At 48.3% G+C, this 20308-nt stretch overlaps 8 protein-coding genes across 8 annotated transcripts; 5 read left to right on the top strand and 3 right to left on the bottom strand.

The window, feature by feature from the left end:
* Positions 1 to 1990: 1990 nt before the first annotated feature.
* Positions 1991 to 2851, top strand: VTN77DRAFT_8118 (uncharacterized protein; the record flags this gene model as incomplete). The annotated part of the gene is made up of 1 exon (XM_069424581.1): positions 1991 to 2851. One exon carries the CDS (start codon positions 1991 to 1993, stop codon positions 2849 to 2851), a length of 861 nt encoding a protein of 286 aa, XP_069274852.1.
* Positions 2852 to 3534: 683 nt separating this feature from the next.
* Positions 3535 to 4016, bottom strand: VTN77DRAFT_8117 (uncharacterized protein; the record flags this gene model as incomplete). The annotated part of the gene is made up of 2 exons (XM_069424580.1): positions 3535 to 3833; positions 3902 to 4016. 2 exons carry the CDS (start codon positions 4014 to 4016, stop codon positions 3535 to 3537), a joined length of 414 nt encoding a protein of 137 aa, XP_069274851.1.
* A 3260-nt stretch (positions 4017 to 7276) lies between these two features.
* VTN77DRAFT_8116 (uncharacterized protein) lies at positions 7277 to 9151 on the top strand (the record flags this gene model as incomplete). The annotated part of the gene is made up of 4 exons (XM_069424579.1): positions 7277 to 7708; positions 7766 to 8008; positions 8061 to 8294; positions 8345 to 9151. 4 exons carry the CDS (start codon positions 7277 to 7279, stop codon positions 9149 to 9151), a joined length of 1716 nt encoding a protein of 571 aa, XP_069274850.1.
* A 451-nt stretch (positions 9152 to 9602) lies between these two features.
* Positions 9603 to 10254, top strand: VTN77DRAFT_8115 (uncharacterized protein; the record flags this gene model as incomplete). The annotated part of the gene is made up of 3 exons (XM_069424578.1): positions 9603 to 9635; positions 10011 to 10021; positions 10080 to 10254. 3 exons carry the CDS (start codon positions 9603 to 9605, stop codon positions 10252 to 10254), a joined length of 219 nt encoding a protein of 72 aa, XP_069274849.1.
* An 83-nt stretch (positions 10255 to 10337) lies between these two features.
* Positions 10338 to 11158, top strand: VTN77DRAFT_8114 (uncharacterized protein; the record flags this gene model as incomplete). The annotated part of the gene is made up of 3 exons (XM_069424577.1): positions 10338 to 10444; positions 10559 to 10662; positions 11082 to 11158. The coding sequence occupies 3 exons, from the start codon at positions 10338 to 10340 to the stop codon at positions 11156 to 11158; spliced, it is 288 nt and encodes a 95-aa protein (XP_069274848.1).
* A 27-nt stretch (positions 11159 to 11185) lies between these two features.
* On the bottom strand, positions 11186 to 12428 carry VTN77DRAFT_8113 (uncharacterized protein; the record flags this gene model as incomplete). The annotated part of the gene is made up of 3 exons (XM_069424576.1): positions 11186 to 11348; positions 12170 to 12251; positions 12302 to 12428. The coding sequence occupies 3 exons, from the start codon at positions 12426 to 12428 to the stop codon at positions 11186 to 11188; spliced, it is 372 nt and encodes a 123-aa protein (XP_069274847.1).
* Positions 12429 to 15553: 3125 nt separating this feature from the next.
* Positions 15554 to 16935, top strand: VTN77DRAFT_8112 (uncharacterized protein; the record flags this gene model as incomplete). The annotated part of the gene is made up of 2 exons (XM_069424575.1): positions 15554 to 16215; positions 16275 to 16935. The coding sequence occupies 2 exons, from the start codon at positions 15554 to 15556 to the stop codon at positions 16933 to 16935; spliced, it is 1323 nt and encodes a 440-aa protein (XP_069274846.1).
* Positions 16936 to 17792: 857 nt separating this feature from the next.
* VTN77DRAFT_8111 (uncharacterized protein) lies at positions 17793 to 18269 on the bottom strand (the record flags this gene model as incomplete). Its single annotated transcript, XM_069424574.1, has 1 exon — positions 17793 to 18269. One exon carries the CDS (start codon positions 18267 to 18269, stop codon positions 17793 to 17795), a length of 477 nt encoding a protein of 158 aa, XP_069274845.1.
* Positions 18270 to 20308: the final 2039 nt, after the last annotated feature.

Genomic DNA, 20308 nt, shown 5'->3' with positions numbered 1-20308 from the left:
TTTTCTTTCTGCAAAGACGAGAGAATCGCATGTGGAAATGGCCGGCCGTGGTCGGTTCGAATTGGGGAACAATCACCAGATACGAATCAGTGCCCGTATATCTGCAGGTACCGGAAATCTTGCAAGGTTGACGTTATGTGGTGCCAGATGTCAGATCAGAAGTCTTAGGATGAAACCGAAAGGGACATCTCCGGTCAGTGAAAGAGGTTGAATTCCTTGGAGGAGAGAAGCTGGTGAGAGGTGACAGGTGACTTATGCGAGCGAGCACCAACCCTGGCCCTAGGCCCTAAGTTTCAGCCCTAGCCCTGAGCCCTGTATCTTGACGCTAACCAATGAGGTCCTGCTGAGAGATATAACTGGTAACTAACATCGTGCATGATCTGATTCGTCGTGAAATTGTTTGATCATCCATCTATTGCATTATACACTGGCTGTTCAACGATGAAGCTTGTTCTGGGCCATTTGTGAGTAAGGAAAGTGGTTTCTGTAGGAATAGCAAGGTACTAAAACCCCAGCAGTCAATCAATCGGCCTGGATTTCCCCGACCTGACGCCCGTCCAGTATAAATAAATATCTATTGAAGCCATCCAAAGGCCTTTATCTGCAATAATCCTAAATAATACTTCAAATAACTACCTGTCAAACCCTAAACTGACAGCCGAGACAAGTACTATGATGACTTCGGATAGTTAATTGATTTAGATCCCGGGAAAGTACTCCGTAGAGTATAATGGACGAATTCTAGCTCCTGGTTGCGCTATCAGTGAGCAAATCTTTAACAATTAACCGACGTCAGGTCCGATGCGCGACACGGCTAGGGTGATCAAAATGCACTTTCTATCTCAATGAACAAAGAGCAATTAACGCCAAACCTCAAACCTCACAGATAGATAGATATTTGTATGTACAGTAGTATATTCCTGCAGACAAAATACTGAAATAAATGTTGTCAATGAAAACAATTGTAGATTATTTATTACTTTGACTAATGAGACTAGAACGTTCAGCTGACAAGACTACCTACAAGGGCAATGGTTAGTCAAGAAAGACCAGAAAATCAGGGGAATAATCTAGGCTGGTTGTAAACCCGATTCGGAAAGGGGGGTCGTATTTGATTCCATCCTGTTTGTTGTCTCCGATAACTTCACTGCTTGCTTGCTCCGCAGGAGAGATTGATTTAACTCTGAGACTCCTAGAATCTGATGAATGTACTATGTTCTACGAGACAGTCGCTTCAAAAAAAAATGATCAAAGAGATAAAAGGGCAAAGATAAAAACGAAAAGATAAAAGATAAAAAAAAAGGAAGAGAAAAGAAAGAAAAGAAAAAGACAACTACACTTCACTTGACCGTAGTCAATAACAAGTGGATTACGGAATGAATAGTATCTCTAACTCGAACTCTGGTGATTGCCCAGGTAGGCAGGGATTTTGTTTTCGAGATTTTATTAATATTATTGTGAATATGAATAAGCTACGGTACCTAATTGCATTTGATTTGGTCTATTGGATCCCCATCGGGGATCGTAATGATGATGATAGTAATAAAACAAAGTAAACTAAAATTGAAGAAAATAGCAATTGATTTTCGATGCCTGCTTTGAACAATTGCATCCATTCAGTTTAATCTATTTTATTTCATACCCCCTTAAAAGTTCATGAAATACTATATAGTGCATTTCATGCCAATCACCATACCTAGGCATATATATATTTTACACAAAACTTGCAATATTTTTTTTGTATCTTCTTATAGCCGAAATCATATCTTATACTATCATCTACATTATCTAATTTTATCTAATTTCATAATTTCAGCCAGATAGAATTGACCTACCGCAGTTTAACACCAATGGCTTAATTTAATTAAATGTGGGTAGCTATTGGTTCGTCCATGGGCGAGGCTTAATTATTTTTAGTGCTGTCATCAACCCAAACTTAAACCGGACGGAGCACAACGTACCTTGCCATTCCATTCACAACACAACCACAATGATAGACCCATCACCCGACGAGAACAAGAAGACGACCATGACACCTATACATGGTGCTGGTGTGTCAGCGACAGCACCCTCCTCACGCCTTCTCCGCGCGCTGTTCGCCTCGCTAGCCGAAGACTCGCGCCGCTGGACCCTGACGCGTCACCTGCGAAGCGACAACCCAGCAGACATCAACGGCGAATTGAGAGGGATTGCGACGTTTCAGCCGCTTCCCAGCACTCCTACTGCCAGTACAAATACGAATAAGTCTACAGGTGTAGGCGCAGGTGGCAGTTTCAAGGACCTCCTGTACAGAGAAGAGGGCGAGGTGCCGGGTACGGTGCGGGGGATGGCGGGGCTCCGGTGGAGTAAGAAGTATATCTGGCGGTTGAACGATAGCAGTGTCAATGAGAGCGGTACGCCTGCTGGTGACGATACGAAGGATGGTCACGACCGCACGGGGATCAGCGTCTGGTTCGTCAAGGTCGCGCCGTCGGGCAAAGATCGCGATCGCCAGCAGCAGCAACAGCCCGACGAGGCAGATTACCTCTTCCATGAGTTCGAGTTCGACGACGATGTCGCTGCAAATGCACGATCGGACCTGCAGTCAGATAAAGATAAGGACGCTGAAACCATCTTCGTCACAGCGCCTACCCCTCCCCTTCCTCCTCCTGCAACAGCACCGTCGACAACCATCCTCACCGCTCGCGGCAACCACCTCTGCGTCAAGGACATGTATCGCACAGCGTACGCGTTTCGGATCCGCCCGGAGACGGGGGAGGTACTCAGCTGGGCGAGTCGGCATGTTGTCAAGGGGCCGAAGAAGAATCAGGAGATTGTGAATCTGTATGAGCGGGAGGGTTGGGAGGGTTGAATATATATATGCAGTATGGAGAAGTAGCTGTCTGGGTCAGGAAGGAAGCTGGCTACCTTAGCTAGCGGTTGATTTCTGCCCCGAGAAGGGTGACGGATGACTCTTGGAGCCGGGGGTTTCGATCGCACATGACGGTCTACCCTATCGCCTCTACCCATCCGAGGAAGAGACATGGGTCACCTACCTGCGCTGCTCGGTATTGGGATGACGCGAAGCTCTTCTCAAAGTACACGGATATCGCTCGACTGGAGCTTGACTGACTTTCAGTCTCGAGCCAGTCCTACGAGAGGGCGTTCCCTATATGCTATGCCACCCTGGCAACGACCATGATGTTGGACCTCACGAACAACTGATGGGGTTCATCGCCGTTTCTGTGATCTGCTAATTGAACCGACGAATTGCTACCGCACGTCTAGTGCATGTCGGTGCATTGCACATTGCACAGAACTGTCCCCTTGCCTTGTCGGCTGACGTGGGTTGCTATTCACACAATGAACCGATGAATGAACGGGATTGGATTACGAAGTGAAGTCATGGCAAATCTTGTATAGAGCAATTATTATACCCCTGTTATACTTGGATATATTCTAGCGAGCTAGTGTGGATATATATATACCCTCATGAAATCGTCAAGGCATGTTCTCTCGAACATGGCTACATGCTGATGCAGACCGATTTACTGTCTACAATGTATACATGAAATCCGGCCTCTGGTCGCCCAGCAACTCGATCTGCCGCGCATCCAGCCCCTCGATCCGCGCGTCCCGCTGGCCCAGTCGGCGCTTCCGGTTCTCGATCCGCAGCAGGATGTGCTGCAGGATGGAGCCGCCCAGCAAGAACAGGGCGAGGTAGGCCAGGACAGTGGCATGGCCGGGATAGAAGTTGGGTGCGTCCTGGCCGCGGTAGATGTTGGACGAGACGATGCCGTTCAAGTTACCCCAGCCGATCATGATGCCGAGGGTGACGCCGCGCTTGTAAACTCCTGATTTGCCAGATCAGTATTGTCATGATGTTCGAGCGAGTTACCTAGGTAGTTGCCAGCTGACGCACCTTCCACATTGTTACTAGTCCAAGAAATCGTGTTGGCGATGCAAGGATAGATGCCCATCGCACCCAGGAAGGTCCCTGCGTACCGGGTGCCCGCCGTCTTTGCACCCAGCAGCATGGAAAAGCCCACGACGCCGAGAATCGATATGAGGATGTTGCTGAGGCCACGCTTGCGAGTCCGATCGGCAATGTACCCGATCGTGACGGTCACAATGGCGGCTGCTGCGTACGGTGGCACGCTGAGGAGCTGGGCCCTGGTAGAGGTGTATCCTGTAGTAGTCAGATACCATTTTTGCTCTGCCGAGAACGAAGACAAATCTAGCGACAGCACTTACCCTAATACAACGTCAGCCAAATCAACCTGCAGACAGATTGCAGCGAGACAACTTACCAGTTCGTTGATGATGGTCGGGATGAAAAGGGAGAACGCATACAAAGGCATATCTGCTCCCATGTAGATAATCGCGCCCAGCCAGGTCTTCCAGTCCTTGACACTGGCCCAAAAGTATGACATCTTCCACTCTTCGTGCTCCGCGCTGGATTGCTGATCCAGCGCCAACCGTCGGATGACGCGCTTCCGGTCCGCATCCGAGAGGAACTTGGCATTGTCCGGGAAGTCGTAGACCGTCCAGAACGAGATCACTCCCAGCACTATCGTCGCGAGACCCTCGAGAATGAAAATCCAGGCCCAGCCTGCCTTGCCCCCGACTCCATCCATATTGGCGATTGCTGCCGCGAGTAGACCACCAAACGACCCAGCCAAGGCGGCAGCGGAAAAAAAGATGGCCATCCGGACCCCAAATTCAGACCGCTTATACCAGCAGGATAAGAAGTAGCTTACTCCAGGGAAGAGGCCAGCTTCTGCTAGACCTAGGAACCAGCGCGCTGCCATGAGGCCGGAGAAATTATGCACCAGACCCATAGTGGTCATGCAGATGCCCTGTATGAATCATCTGTCTTAGCTGGTTTCCCTGGGGAACTTCAAATCAGAAAACGAAAGGTGTGTCCGTACCCAGATGACGATGATCGAGGGAATGAAGATACTCGGGCGCGTCCGCTTCAGCAGGACGTTGGTCAACGGCTCGAAGACGGAATATGACACGAAGAAGATGGTCAGGGTGGAATTATACTGCGAGTTTGTCATGCCCAGCGCCTGCTGCAGACCTTCGATTTTCGCATTTCCCACGTTGGTGCGGTCGAGGAAGGCGGCGAGGTACAGCAGCGACAGCCATGGGATCAGCCTGAGATCCAGCTTCCACACCAACCGGCGATCCTGTCACCATCAGCTGGAGCTTTCGAGGAAAGCAGATACGGCAAGGACGGCGACTTACAATCCTTGCTCTTTCCTCCTCACTGAGGCCCGCGTCTGGATCCTCCACCAGCTCCGGGTTCAACAGGATCGTCTTCGGAACGGCAATCTCCGCCTCGGACAGCTTGCGACCGTTATCGGACAGAGCAGTGGCAGTCTTCTCCATGGTGACTGGTGGTGTCTTTAGCAGTCCACAGGTGAGAAAGAAACAGTGACTTGAGTCGGAGAAGGGTTAATAAAGGGCGCTGGAGCTTTTTAAACGCCGTGTAACAACGGCATGCAGAAAAGAAAAATGCCGAGTACTTTGAACCCGATGCCGGCGCCAGGCATCATTGATGAGCCGAGTACCAAGCCAACGGGGAGGATGTCGATTAATAATGGTGCAATAACCATCGTCATCCCGAATTCAGCATTGGCCAATTCGCGCTCCCCGTGGGGGATTGCGGAGGGGATGCCTTCATCCATGGATCTGCAGGGTCGAATCTAGGGAGCTGGCCAGCAAATCAGTCAGTTCCTCCCTCCCCCACATGGCTCCTCCCAGCTCCAGTTCTCCGCTTCGGCCTAAGGGAAGCCATCCATGACCGGTGAAGGGACTTGGAGGATCGCTTTGATGCTGTGATAGGTGTCCTTCAGTTGCGTAATTTTGCCTAAAGGGAAAAAAAAAAAACGTGAGATGCCGAAAAGGGCAGCTGGATAACCACCACTCGAGTGGGGAACGTGGACAGCCACGAGGCTCAGGGATTTTTTGTGCCGGTAATTGGGATTGGATCCTGTGGTGAGGGGGAGGAGAAAGTTGTGGAGTAGATACGGAGTTAGGCTTGGCAGCTGGGGAGATCCTTGGGTCCAGAACGATAAAGGGCCAGAAGAACGTCATAGCGCACACACCAGCAAGGAGGTAAATCCAATCGTATTCCATGGAAAATCCCATGCATAATGTTTAGACCCCTGGGCACAGGTAACAAAGACTCTGTTTGAACTAGCACAAGAACAGGACACACGGAGGAGAAAGAGAAAGAAACTGCATGGATTGATTGCCTGAGGCAGAAGAAGGTGCTGGTGGTCTAGCTTGGTGCGCTTGGCCCAAAACAGTCAACCACCCGTCACTACCGAACACCTTCCTCCCAGTCTGATAGCGATGCTTTGATGGCATTGCTGCAGGTAATAATGGACGCTCACAATTCTGACAGATTTTTACTATTCTCTGCCATGGCATGTCTTTTAGACGCCTGTCTTATATGAAAGTGGGGAGATGTCGAACTGCAAGTCCCTTCCCTCATTGCAGAGGTAGGTTCTGGCCGATTTCTTTGATTGATCCATTCATAGAAGATGTGTGGGTATGAGGTAGAAGATCTACGATTTTCAATGAGCCATGCTTTTCTGTTCTGATTCCTGGATTTTTGATCCTTACTTACTGTCAGGTGTCTGGCCTAGCTATTCAATGTCACAGAACCAATTTTCACCCTGTGCAACTAAGTCTTCTGTTTTACTTCTAGAAAGAGAACCTTTTTGTTCTTTCTCTGTGCAGGTCTTCTCTCTTCTCCTTCTCCTTGGTTGCTGTTCTGCTAGCATCCGCCGGCATCTTTCATGTCTTCTTCAAGAAATCATCCTTAGAGCGATGGTTAGCAGACCATCTTCTCATCACATTGAGTTGCGAGATCCTCATAGTTTCAAAACAATTGAACCGTATTTAGTCTCTTAGTATCTCTCTCTCTCTCTCTTGTTCTTCCACTTTCTTCTCATCTCCATCCCTTATTATACTCTGAATTCCACCGGCAACTTCCACCCATTGCCAACTGATCTGCAACCCGGATCTCTAAATGAATTCGTCGTTCTGATATATTAGAGTCACCGCCATTTGCTTTTACACCCTCTCTTCTCATAGAGCCGGCAGACTTAAGAATCTGCCAATGACCATCTCGTTACTCTGATATCACATTCTCGCTACATGCTCCTCAGTCATTGAGCAAAGCCTGTTGAACTCCTTAAGATAAAGGACTCAATTCCATATCGTCTATTCAGAATTGCTGTTTTCTGCTCATTGCAACATGGAACGTCCCATTTCCCAGCCAATGGCTCCCCTGGATGTCCTCACCTGTTTTACAGCCACTCTCTTTGTCTTTGCTCTGATGCTCTTCTTCAGCCAGAAGCATCCTGGCCACGTTTGCCCTCACCGCCCTCACTGCTGTGCAGAGCATGATGCTCTTCTGCCTCTGTCGCCATCATGTGCTCTCCAGGGCGCCTTTCCGAATTGGGCCACTACCGTCCAGCACACCACCAAGACGCGTCCTGACATCCAGCCACAACAACAAACATCCCCCGTTGCATCGTCATCCTACAGGTTTGCTTCATTTCTTCCTTCAAAACTGCTTCCAGGAACAATTCAGAAAGGAGGTGAAGGTGCTCTGGCACCGCCAGACCTGCCTCAGATCGAGAGCATTCGCAGCGACTCGAGCGAAGCTTCGAACGTTCCGCCCTTGACGCCTCCAGACAAGGTATCAACCGTAGGTATCCCCCTTGTCTTTAATAGCTTCGTCATCTTACCTACTCACTTCTGGCAGAGTTCCTCTAAGACGATGGAATCCGGCCAAGAAAACGGCAATGCCAGTACCGCCGCCCAGGAGCTACAGCTGCTGAAGCAGCGGATCGAATCTCTCGAGAGGACTATTCTCTCCTTGCAGGCCCACCAACGCCTGCAGGATCACAGAATCTCATCATTGGAGAACCAGCGTGATGATAAGCCTGCATACTCGACTGCTTCTTCTCGTCCTCGTCAGGAACTTTCGGTTCCAAAGACTCGCAAGGTGAGATAGCCTGAACGGCACGTATATAGCTGGTCTCATTGACACCATACAGGACCAGACTCAGCACAGCAAACTTCAGAGTGAGGCTGCTGCGGGAGCTTCTGCGGTTGGCTCTCCGTCTATGCCGTCTGTTGACGCCCTTCTTTTCGCACAGTCTGCAGATAATGCTTCTACCCCTCCCACTGAACATCGGTCTGCTACCGTTCTGGTGACGTCCCTGGACAGCCTTCTCGACGATGAAGAACACGATGGGCTGGACACGCCTGCGCTTACTCCATCCCGTACTGTTCGTATTCCGCAATTTCTCTCAAGACGTTCTTTCTAACGCGTGTTTAGGGTGGAAAGCGTATCTCGAGCGGTGAAGACACCTCCTCCGTGCAGGACCTGCTCATCATGGATTCTCCTGGGAACAGCAAGAAGGGGAATATCTGGGACGGCAAGATCCACTGGGCCATGGACTGCCTTTTCGAAAACAAGATTGAGGAGTTTGAAGCAGTTACGAACCGGGAGAATGAGCTGCTAGGTAGTGGTCCGTTAGCGGACCAGTGGGTGTTCCAGTATGGCCTCCGATACCAGCCGAAGCCCGGTGAGACGAACGTCTACCGTACCGTCAAGATCGAGGAGCTTCCTCTGGACGTGAGGATGGATCAGGTCCTGGGCCAGGTGTGCTGCGGGGATGTCTTCTCAGCGCGGCTGCTGAACACGAAGGAGATCACGGGCTACCACACCGCCATCGTAATCTTCCTGCAGCAGCGCCAGGCCGAGAACTTCGCTCGCTACGCGGCCAAGGAAGGTATCTTTATCGGCAACACCCGGCTGAAGGTGACGGTCATCAACACGCCGACCTATCCGATGACCGCTAAGATGGAGACACTCGTCTGGAAGGAGGGATACACACGCTGCGTCGCGCTGTACAACTTCCGCCCGGAGCTGATAGAGATCCTCCAGTTTGTGATCCAGCGGTCGATCTGCAACGACTATATCGAGTGCATCGAGGACGGCTGGAACGAGAACGAGATCTGTCTCCGTTTCCACTCGATCAAGATTGCTGCCACCGCGTATGATCTCCTCAAGGGCCATCCGGGCTTTCATGAGTGTCGTATCAACTTTGTCCCAGATCCGTGCACGCGGTCGCCGAAGTGAGCTGGTTGACCGAGAAGGGGTGCTAATGACTAGATCTACTAGCCTTCGGCCAGTTGCATGTGGGTGGGACATGAATGGCCAGTTTACATTTAATTTCACGATACGTCCACAGGATATGACGATGTCAATGACGATCTCCATTGATGATTACCGTATGACCAGAACAATTATGTTTTTCAATCTCCTGCTGTTCTTTATCTTAATAAACTTCGTACTTTGCGTGAGTCAGGAAACTACATAGGTAGTCTCACTCAATTCGAGATATAGGTCATCCCATTTATTCTCTTCTTCATTGCCATCGTAGTCAGTGAATTGTCCTCATTACGCCCTATCCATTCGACAACCATCTATTCCTTTTTTTTTTCTTTCTCTTCTTATATTACCCCTGAATCAGGCTTATAAAACCCCCAGTCGCAAATACAATAGCCGCACTCGGTCGCACAGTCACAAAATGCCAGAAGATTCGATGTGTTTACGCGTCCTCGTAATGCGGCTATCCTCCTCTCCACCTTGTTCCGATCTTCCGATCTTCCTCCATCAACCAACTCTTTCAAACATCATATCGAGTTTTGATCTCATCTGCCACGTCATCTCTACATATATTTCGATATCCACGTCTTGGACCAGATCGGTCCTTGACACAGTTCCATCAATTGAAGCTAAACATGGCCAATGTGGAATTTGAGAGAAGATGGATAAGCTCAACAAGCTCATTGATGGCCTTACCGGCGGTGGCGCGATATCAGTGGCCATATTGGTCATACATTTGATTTCCTCTGTCTCGGTCGCTGAGTTCTCATGTAATCAACAACACTCACCAGTCTTTATATTCCATAGCCTCGCTGATCATTTTCATCAGCTGGATAGGTGGTAAGTTTAGCTGTCTCAATTATGTCAAAACTATGAATCTGTTGCTGGTGTATCGCAGGCATCCTCTCCTTACGACCGCAGAAGACAGGGAGCGCCCTGCAGAGGACCGGCGGAAGTGGGAGGAAAAGGAGAAGAAGCGACGCCAGAAGGAGCAGCAGAGGCGGAAAGAAGAGATGGATAATTGGGACCAGAAGGAGACGGCGATGGGGGGTCGGGCAGGAGCCTTCCGATGACAAAGTCCAGGTCAGCAGGTCTGGTAAGGATTTTCCATTTCACCGATGTCGAAATCCTCCATTACGTTCTGATGCCTTCCAAGATGCGTCAGCGCGTATCCGAGGATGTATTCCTGCTCTGGGTAGATTGGAAGCCGCCGAGCAGCAGCAGGAGGACCGCCCTGCCTCGTCGGCCTCCCTTTGGAGCTCTGTACGGCAAGGACAGGTGAAGAGCCGCGGTCCATCTGACATGCCCTGGTAAGAACACCTTTACTTTTACATGTGATGATCTCTGGAATAAAGTAGTGCTAACACTCGCATATAGAAGTGCCCGACTAGACGGGTTGGTGTTGATATTGCCGGGCTCAAAGAGGAAGCGCTCCCATCGGCTGGCCAAAGGGGGTGGCTGTAGACATTGTTACACCAACTGTATGGTACATATAGCTTGGCTAGCATTTCCGCTTGGGTGGTTACGTCCATCTCCTTTTGACCAAACATCCTTTTCTCTCTCTCTCTTCTTTTACTGCCCCTGGATCGGGCTTATAAAACCCCCGCTCGCGAATACAACAGCCAAACTCGGTGGTACAGTGCCAAAGGGTATTAATATCAGACTCCCTGCGTCTGTATCCTCTGTATGTCTGTCGTGGTTTGTCGCAGCACCCGCAATCCCGTTCGCAGCAGCCCCCTCTTAATTGGCAGGCGTAGCTCATGCCTTTTTGCCAGTCTTTTCGGCTGCGTAAAGAAGCATACTCCCGAAACCAGGGGCCTTGGGGCATGGTCAAGAGAAGAGCACGGATCTCTTATGAAGCCACAACCGTTGGTTGATTTGGCTAAGTTCTTGTTCCCAGGCCAGAAGTTCATCTGTCTCCTCACCGCTGAGGCTGTTGGAAAGAGCTGCTTTCCGCCCCGCGTCCACTTCTTCTAAAAGATAGATCTCACGCTGGAGGATTGATTATCCATATAATTCCTCTTGGTCCCATTCATCCATCCATTTCAGTTGCTTCTGCTTCTCATGATCAGGAGCCAATGCTTTGTCGAGATTCTGGATCGCCGCAGCCAGGCGGTACCACTTGTAGCGTTCGAAAAGGTCTTCAAACATTCGAAGGATTCCCATTCTGGCAAATGGATCCTTGTCAGCAATGTATCTTCAGTCTTCTTACAGGAAGTGATGGCTATGAGATAACGTCTGCAGATGAACCAGGATCATCAGCAACGTCAAACCTCTTTAAGAGCAGCGAGAAATAAAACATCTTGTGCCTCGAAAGAAGCCATCCAGTGGTATTTGTTGTTCTAGAGGAGAAAGTAATCGGCAGATTTGTGAATGTTCCCTTTCTCCAGAGTCATGTATTTCCTTGTAGACAAGCTGAAAACAACGAGAGAAGAAGAAGAGAAGGGCGGGGTGAAAAACCTAAAAGGGGCAAAAAGTAAAAAAAAAAAGACGTCTTTGCGTCAGCATTACGACTGATATCACCTGGAAAGATTACGACTAGGTAGAATCGAGCAAATGACTCTTGGTGCCTACCTAACCAGTAGTAGATTCAGTATTTCCTTCCAGACACCTTAGGCAGGTAGAACAGGCAAAATAAAATACCACACAGCTAAGCTTCAATGCTTGCTTGGATATGTAATTCTGGCCCTTCTTCATGGTTTCCCCCTGCAGAATAGCAGGACTAGCAATGTCCATGTACTTACTGTTGAATTCAAATTTACTGTTATCTTGGAGCTGATCTGGTTTACATAGCTAGGAACAACTCTTTCCTCCTTTTCTCATTCCGCCCCTCTTGCTCAGTGATATCCATCAAGCATCTTCCATTCCACCGTTGGCTTCGTTTCCAAGTGCTTCTTCCATCATTGTCATATCGGATTATGACAAAGACAACACATTAATGTCGCTATTCGACCTCTGAACCTTTTGCTTTTCTCTCCTTTTTCCTACCCTGTTCCATCAATTCGCGAAACTGGTAGGTATCTTGTCGCCCTCAACCCATTAGAGCTGAAACTAAATGTGGCCAATTTGCCTTTCCATAACGTCAATCCTACGAATCACAGCGACTGGTAAGTCTCTTACCTCTGCCATCCTCATTGAGGCTCAAGTTAATGTGGACAAAGGAATTTGAGAGAATGGAGAACCCAGATATCGCTGCTCTCATCGACCGCGCCATGGGAGCAGTGATCGCATTGACCGCAATGGTCATCTTGTTGAATTCCAGAGTCTCGGTTATCATCGTCCAGCGCTATCTGGACAGCTGGTACATCTACCTATATCAATTGTAAACGCTATAGTTAGTAATTTCCTGCTGATGTATGTCGCAGGTGGGCTCCCTCTGCCGATGCTTCTGCCCGGTCAGTCCCGTCACGACAGCTACGTTGTCGATGTAATTCTCTTTGGACAGCTTGTGGGGATGGGGACACTTGTCCCGTTGACGAGAATTATCCTCCTTCCGAGCTTGGAGAGAAGCAAATCCTAAGCAGCTGCGATGACACCGCGATATCGCAAAAGAGAAAGATGCTCTCCGGATGCCCAAGGAAGAGGACCAACGGACAGTCGAAAATGATACCAGCTTGACTGGCAATCATTCAACAGGCTGTCAACGCAGGGTAATGAGGGACGGTCTTCTTGAGAGTACATACCGCCTGGAGACATTATCAGAATGCCGGAGCACCGAAGCCGGGTCTTCGCTCGATCTTCGAGCGTGACGAGCGCTCTGATAACCATTAACTGCCGTGCGACGTCACTTTGGTCTCTCTTTCCCAGCGACAGAGGGCGTTTGGAGGAGCATTTGCCAGAGTATTGCGTCCAAGATTGACAAGAAGGACTGGAGTCTCTCTCACATGGCGGGTAAGAAAACCTCTATTTGCATTGATCAATATAATCGCTGGAATGAACAGGGGGCCGCAGCTGAGAGTTTGTAAATACCTTGCTGACTAGATTTAAAATCACATCACAACAATGCAATTCCGCTTGTGGGAAACTTGACTGTCTAGCTGTACCTTTACTAGGTCGATAGGAAGAACTATCCACGCCCGCCATTATTCAACTACAATTTATATCTTGGGCAGGCGCCTGATGCAAATAATTCGGCAAAGTAAGGTTATCCGAGTCAACCAGTTATCTTGTCACTCCCCACCCCATTAGAGCTGAAGCCAATTGAGGAGCCGATGGATCAGCTAGCCAAAGTTCTTGAAAACGTTACTGGCTCTGGGGCCTTTTTCTGATACTGGTGTTTGTGGTTCTGAACTCGTCTGTTTCAACTATCATTGTCAAGCGAGCACTGGACAGGTGGTATGTCTAGCTGTATCAACTATGTAAAAACTGCAGTGAATCTGTTGTTGACGTATAGCAGGTTTCCTGTCCTTACGACCGCAGAAGTGGGAGCGCCAGGAGGCGCAACGGCTGGCGGTGCAGCGACGGCAGCGGGGGCGAACGGCGAGGAACTACTGTATATATGGCAAGGAATACAGGTAGGGAGCCCGCTAAGACAGTCGATGATAAAGTATTACTACCTAATACAAGAAATATGCTGCAGAGAATATCATAAGAGTAGGGAGCCCTCCTAGAAAGTAGATAATAAAATCATACCTACTATAGATACAGCCCAGGGGCAAAAGTCTCTACCATAGAGCAAGTATTTTCTCAGTCGAGCAAAGCCTGACCTGTAAGTCTTATCCACATATATAAGAATGAAAGCCTCGAAGGTGCAAAAGACTGCAGACCTCAGCATTGACTCCTTGGTTTTTTTGACATATCTAGAGGAAAGGAAGGAAGGAAGAAGAGTTTGATGTATGTATGTACATTCATAAGTACTTGGCTAGGAAAGTCAAATATCCAAAATGGCAGTGAATTTGATTTAAACTGAGTGTCAGGAGGAAAGACCAGCCAACGAAGCCGGTCGTCATCTAAGACAACAAGGGGGATGGAAGCATTCGACCACGGTAGGCTTTGGAGTTATAATCAGCTATATTCTCGTGATTTCGATCTTCTCTATCCATTGTCTTAGTCTTGTCAAGGTATGAGTTGTATTCTTTGTCATAGTAAATGAAATTTATCGTTCGCGTCAAGAGTACCATATCTTGCCCTGGAAAAAATGATTTTGTAGTAATGCTGATGCAAAGACATCTCTCTCTCTCCTTTTTTTTGTTCCTGGTCTAGAACAAAATCAATGAACGGAGAGAAGATAAGCATTTCCAAATCCGTCTTTTCCATATACCTACAAATCCCCACTGGAGTGCTTCTTTCAGCAATGATGTAGGGAGTGTGAGTGACGGTCTTCTTCCTGCTCACGATCGAGTGAGAGTCTTGCTGTTATATTCTATTCTATGACTGGGGGTTTTATAACAGTAAGTCTGGTCCAAGAGCAGACGAAGAGAAAGGCAGAACAAAAGAATTTTCTGACGGAAGTGTCATTTCCTTTATCAAGTGCTCTTATAAGTGGTTCCCCATATAATTTCTTTACATGGTAGTGGATGGAAGAGATTGCACATATTTATTTTACATTCCTACAGTTTGCTCTCACTCAGACTTTGCTCTTTGCCTGCTGTGTCGAAGCTTTGGTTAAAAGCAGCAACAAAAAAGAGTCTTAAAAGATAAATTTATGTTGAAAACAAGCTTAATTACTACTAGGTGATTCTGCTGACAGCTGACCTTTAGTAAAAAAAATAATAAGAATTTGCTTAAGAAAAATTATTATATATAGTCAAACTAGTATTCTAATTTAGAACCTAGATTTAGTATTATTTAAAAAATATTGAAAAGAAACGATAGATATTCTTAGACATTTTCAATAGTGTTAAAAAAAATGCTCGCATATATTAATATTATTATATGTAAAACTTTTGATATTATTTAAATAGTAAAGTGTTGTCATTTTAAAATTAGAATTTTATATAAATTTCTCAACAACTTGGTTAGAGTAAAACCAGTCAGAAATTAACTAAACTTTTTAAGAAAACATTTCTATATAGAAAGAAAAACAAAACTTAATCAATTTTTTTAAGGAAATATTATGTTATTTTTAATTGTTCTCTTCCTATATATTTATACTCGAATTTTCTTATGAATTTTACGGAGTACTATGCGCGATGCTTTTAAGGTTCGCTTCGCGTGGGGCGATACGCGTGGTACGTACGGTTAGTGTCGGAGTACCTAACTGAGTCATTCAGTTCGATACAGAGTACCAGCGAAGTACTTCTTATCGCATAGAAAAGCAGTATACAACACAGCCGGGCTTCAACGCCTGTCTTGAATATATATATAATTCTGGTCCGTCGTCAGGCTAGTGAAGAGTTCCACCCTGCAGGACCCTGTACAGCAGGAGTGAAAATGTCCGCAGCCACCCCCTTTGGCCGGCCGATGCGGGAGCACTTCCTCTTCGAGCCTGGCAATATCAACATCAACCACGGCTCTTTTGGCGCCTTTCCCAAGCCCGTGCTGGACGTGCTGCGATCGTACCAGCGCCAAGTCGAGGCAAACCCAGACAGCTTCCTCCGGTATGAGGTTCCGGGCCTCCTCGATCAGTCGCGACAACTGCTCGCAAAGTTGCTGCACGTCCCAGACGTGGACGAGCTGGTCATCGTGCCGAATGCCACGACGGGCGTGAACACGGTTCTGCGAAACCTGTCTTATGCGCCCGGAGACAAGATTGTCTACTTGTCGACAGCGTACGGCGCCTGCGAGAAGACCATCGACCACATCACTGAGACCACCCCAGCAGAGGCGGTCCGGATCGAGGTGGCCTATCCCATGAGCGACGATGAGCTGGTAACGCGGTTTTCGAGGACCCTCGCGGAGCATGCCCCCGTCAAGGTGGCCATGTTCGACACCGTGTCCAGTCTGCCGGGGGTAAGAATCCCCTTCGAAAGACTCGTCGAAGCCTGTCGCGCAGCGGGCGTGCTCAGTCTGATTGATGGCGCGCACGGAGTCGGCTGCATCCCTCTTGACCTGGGGAAGCTCGACGCCGATTTCTTCGTGTCCAATTGCCACAAGTGAGTTCACCCTCCGAATAAAGTAGACCCAACATCCATTCTGAAGTCACAACTCGTAGATGGCTGTACGTCCCCCGCGGCTGTGCTGTTTTGCATGTGCCCAAACGGAATCAGGACCTGATCCGGTCCAGCTTTCCGACTTCTCACGGATACGTGCCCGTCGTCCGGCCAGGCAAAGTTCAGATCAACAATCCGCTGCCCCCCAGCGCCAAGTCGCGGTTTGTGCAAATGTTCGAGTTTGTCGGCACGATGGACTATGCGCCGTATCTGTGCGTGCCGGCGGCGTTGAAGTTCCGGCAGGATGTCTGCGGAGGTGAAGAAGCGATTATAAACTATTGCTCCCATATTGCGCAGGAGGGCGCCAAGCGGGTGGCAACCATCCTGGGGACCGAAGTAATGGCGATTGACCAGCCATGTCCTCTCGTGAATGTCCGCTTGCCGATTGAACCTCCTCGCGATTTGACGACGGCGGAGGCGCAGCAACGGATCAGTGCGGTGAATGCGTTTGTTGGCAAGATGACGGTTCGCGAGTACAAGACCTTCGTGCCTACCATCTTCCATAACGGATGCTGGTGGGCCCGGCTGTCGGGTCAGATCTATCTTACGCTGGATGATTTCGAGCGAGTGGGGAGAATATTACGCGATATTTGTGACCGCGCCAGTGAAGCATCGACTTCTGAACAACAACAACAGAGCAGAAAGAACGCTTGCCGTCTGTAAGGGGAATTGTGGTCTCACGAAGTCCAGCTGGAAATCAGATATATCACTCAGGGTATGATGGAACGGTGCTAGAGGACCATACGGGCAGTGATTTTACATCTCTATCTAGACCATCACGATATCATAAAACTCTTACCTTATGTTTTGCATTGTGTCTGTAAAAAGCAACATGAATAAGCATACAACAGTAAGAGATATGTAAATTGGGAAAGGGATTATCCATTATTAGTAAGAAATTATATATGAGGCCATCAGCAAGTGATATGCCTCAGTGAGGGGATATGCCTAGGAAGCCCGCCTGGGAAGTAGATGACAAAAAATCATACCTACTATAGGTACGCCCCAGGGGCAGAAGTTCTCAAACGTTCCCTGGCATCCATTAGACCAAGTATTTTTTCGGTCAAGCGAAGGGAAACCTGCAAGGCTTGTCGATCTATTGAAATATATATGTTTCTAGAATTCTGATAGGTAAATAACTTGTGAATAATCTTCTACTCCGGGTGTCATGTGCTCCGTGGTCAATCACATGATCCACAGGATATTTCCTTCTGATTCAATCATGGAGACGTCCACTATGGTGCTTGATTTGCAACTTATCAATCAATGGTACATCATGACCACCACGTTGCAATCTACATCGCACTGACAAGATGAATGTCACATCATAGCACGATTGAGAGAAAGCTCGATATTCGTCTGAATCACAGGTCTGAAAGATCTGCGATGCTGCGTCGCTTTCTCAAAAGCATATGCCGCTCCAATGACCTTCGCGTCTTGCCATCTTCGTCCGACGAAAGTGATTCCCGTTCTACAGGTACTTAGTAATCGGAAGAGCTTGTTGTTATGCGAAGGAATGCCTACGGGGTATTAGGGCTAGTCGATATCAGACCCTTAGCCAAGCGTATGACTGGCACATCCTCACGATACGCAGGCAGCGGGACAGATACCTGGGGACATCCGCCAACCGGGGCAGTGGTGTTGGTCCACCAGGGAGCGGCAATGATATCGCATTGGTAGAGGTCCAGGAGCTGCTTGATCTGTCCAGCCATGCGAAGGCGAAGGGTCGCCGATGCCTTGTATTCTGCCCTATCGGGGCCGTATTTGGTTGCCATCTCTTCGATGGCCTTCCACTCGGTCATACCCCAATGCTTGTTTTCCTCTGCGGGAGTGGCTGCGGTGTATTCCATGATGTTGGACATGGTATCAACTTGGTGTGGATTTTGCTCGAAGCTGACTAAAAATCGTTGCATGTCTAGGTAAAGTAAGCATGGATCAATTAAAGGTGCTCGAGCACGACCCAATTGAGTGATCAGCTGGCTTACTCCGCCTCGCATCCACACGAAATGAGCTCTTCCAATCCTCCCGCTTGGAAACACTCAGATCCCAGTCTGGGAACGTTGCGTAGTCCACAATCATCGCTCCCAGGTCTTCCATCACGGTGAGAGCCTCGTCGAACTTTTCAATGGTGAATGCGTCGCAATTTATGCAGTGGCAAGGGATCTAGCTTCTGTTATCCACGATTTTGCATGGATATGGTTCGAATGAATTTCTTACTGAGATCCTGAGCCCGTTCAGAGCGTCATCTTTACAGCATGTCCGGAAATCGAAATTCTCCTCTGGTTGGAGATCCTGACCTTCGTCTCTGGGATCACTACTCGAAAGGGGGTCCATCGGATCATAACCTATAATAAATACACCCTTCAGTCGGCAGACAGGTACGATTGATGGCGAGCAGTGACCGACCAGCTATTGCAGTCAGGACATATGCCGCATCCAGGACGCTCTTGGCCAGAACGCCCACGCTATCCTGCAGTTCAGAGATACAAAACACGCCATGTCGCGAGGTGAGGCCCGCAGTTGGCTTCAATCCGACGTTCCCAGCGCTGCGAGCGGGCGAGGCTATACTGCCGGATGTCTGCGACAGACTTGTACTATCCCATTTGGCAATAAATGGCTATAGTATTGGACATATAGATCGACCTACCTCCGTGACCAGCGCAGCGCAAGCCAAGCCAAGCGCAACAGCCACCTCGCTGCCCGATGACGAACCGCCAGGATCTTGGTCATCGCAATAGATTCCAAGACACTGACCTCCAACCGCCGACCAGCCGTTGGGCGCGATGCCAGGGGAGCGGTAATTCGCCCATTGAGTCGGCACTGTCTTCCCCGTGATGATGGCCCCGGCCTGTCGTAGCTTTTGCACCACAGTGGCTTCGAATTTGGGCTTCGCGGAGAGTAAGCCAGTGCAACCAGCTTCAATAATAGCCATTTTTATCAGCAGAGCTTTGACTATGGACTGGTTGATGCGCACCTGTACTGGGCATCTTATCGTCCGTTAGGAAAACGCCCTTCAGCAAGATGGGGATCCCGTCGAGCAGTCCAGCTTCTTCCCCTGCGTCACGTCTTGCATCCTGCTGCCTCGCAATATCAACAGCGTCGGGGTTCACAGCGCTGACGGCGTGAATCCTCGGATTGACATCTTCAATCCGCGCGCTATATGTCTGTGGAGGTTGTCACGATCAGATATGGTTTCTTATCTAGTCTATTCAGTGGGATATACTGACATTAACCAAATCCTCGCTCGTAAAGAGCCGTTGCTGCAGTCCCTCTTGAAGGCCCGAGATCGACGCCCACGCAAGTTTTTTCGATGAGGGGGGATTGCATCCCCTCGGGCATGGGCATGTCTGCTGTCGCTCTCCCAGACATCATTGCTAGATAACAGGGGTGGTCAAGCGAGTAGGTGGGTGATTTAAATTATATGAGCAATTTTCCTGAAGACTTGGACAGTTTATTTCTTTTTTCCTTTTTCTTTTTTTTTTAAGGAAAAAGGACATGGCTAATAGATGTGGTTCAATTAAAGATTAATTACTCTTTGGCTACCTACCTATCCGTGACTTGACTCACATTGACTCACACATATCCTAAGGACTCAGACGCAGATAGATAATGTATCTACTGGAGAGTGAATGAGTGAGCGACGAACTAGCAACAATTTCGAAACAAAGTTGAAAAATAAGAAGCTTTTCAACGTCCAAGTTCAATTCAAGCCAACGACAATCTGACAACCATCATAATGTCATTAATACTTGATAAAAATGATCAAATTTAATTGGATAAGAGATGAAAATATATATATTTTTGGGGCAGAAAAAAAGCCCAAATTTTTACTCACCATATAAAATTCGTTAGTGTATAGTTATTGCAATTCCCGAATCTACAAAAAGAACTGCAGTTCCATCATTTATTTCTTATTTTGCCATCCTCTTGCCACGTAGCTATCCAACAGTTTATATTTGATGTAGATTTTCGTTTCCCAGCTCTTTCGAGTGGATTCATCCTTAGTCAATTTATATGACTACGACTTTGGTGAATT

Source organism: Rasamsonia byssochlamydoides (genome assembly GCF_041956645.1).
Source record: "Rasamsonia byssochlamydoides strain NRRL 3658 unplaced genomic scaffold VTN77scaffold_69, whole genome shotgun sequence".
In the NCBI taxonomy this organism is placed as follows: domain Eukaryota; kingdom Fungi; phylum Ascomycota; class Eurotiomycetes; order Eurotiales; family Trichocomaceae; genus Rasamsonia; species Rasamsonia byssochlamydoides.
The sequence above is the reverse complement of the archived record's forward strand: the minus strand, read 5'-3'. Positions and strand labels throughout refer to the sequence as shown.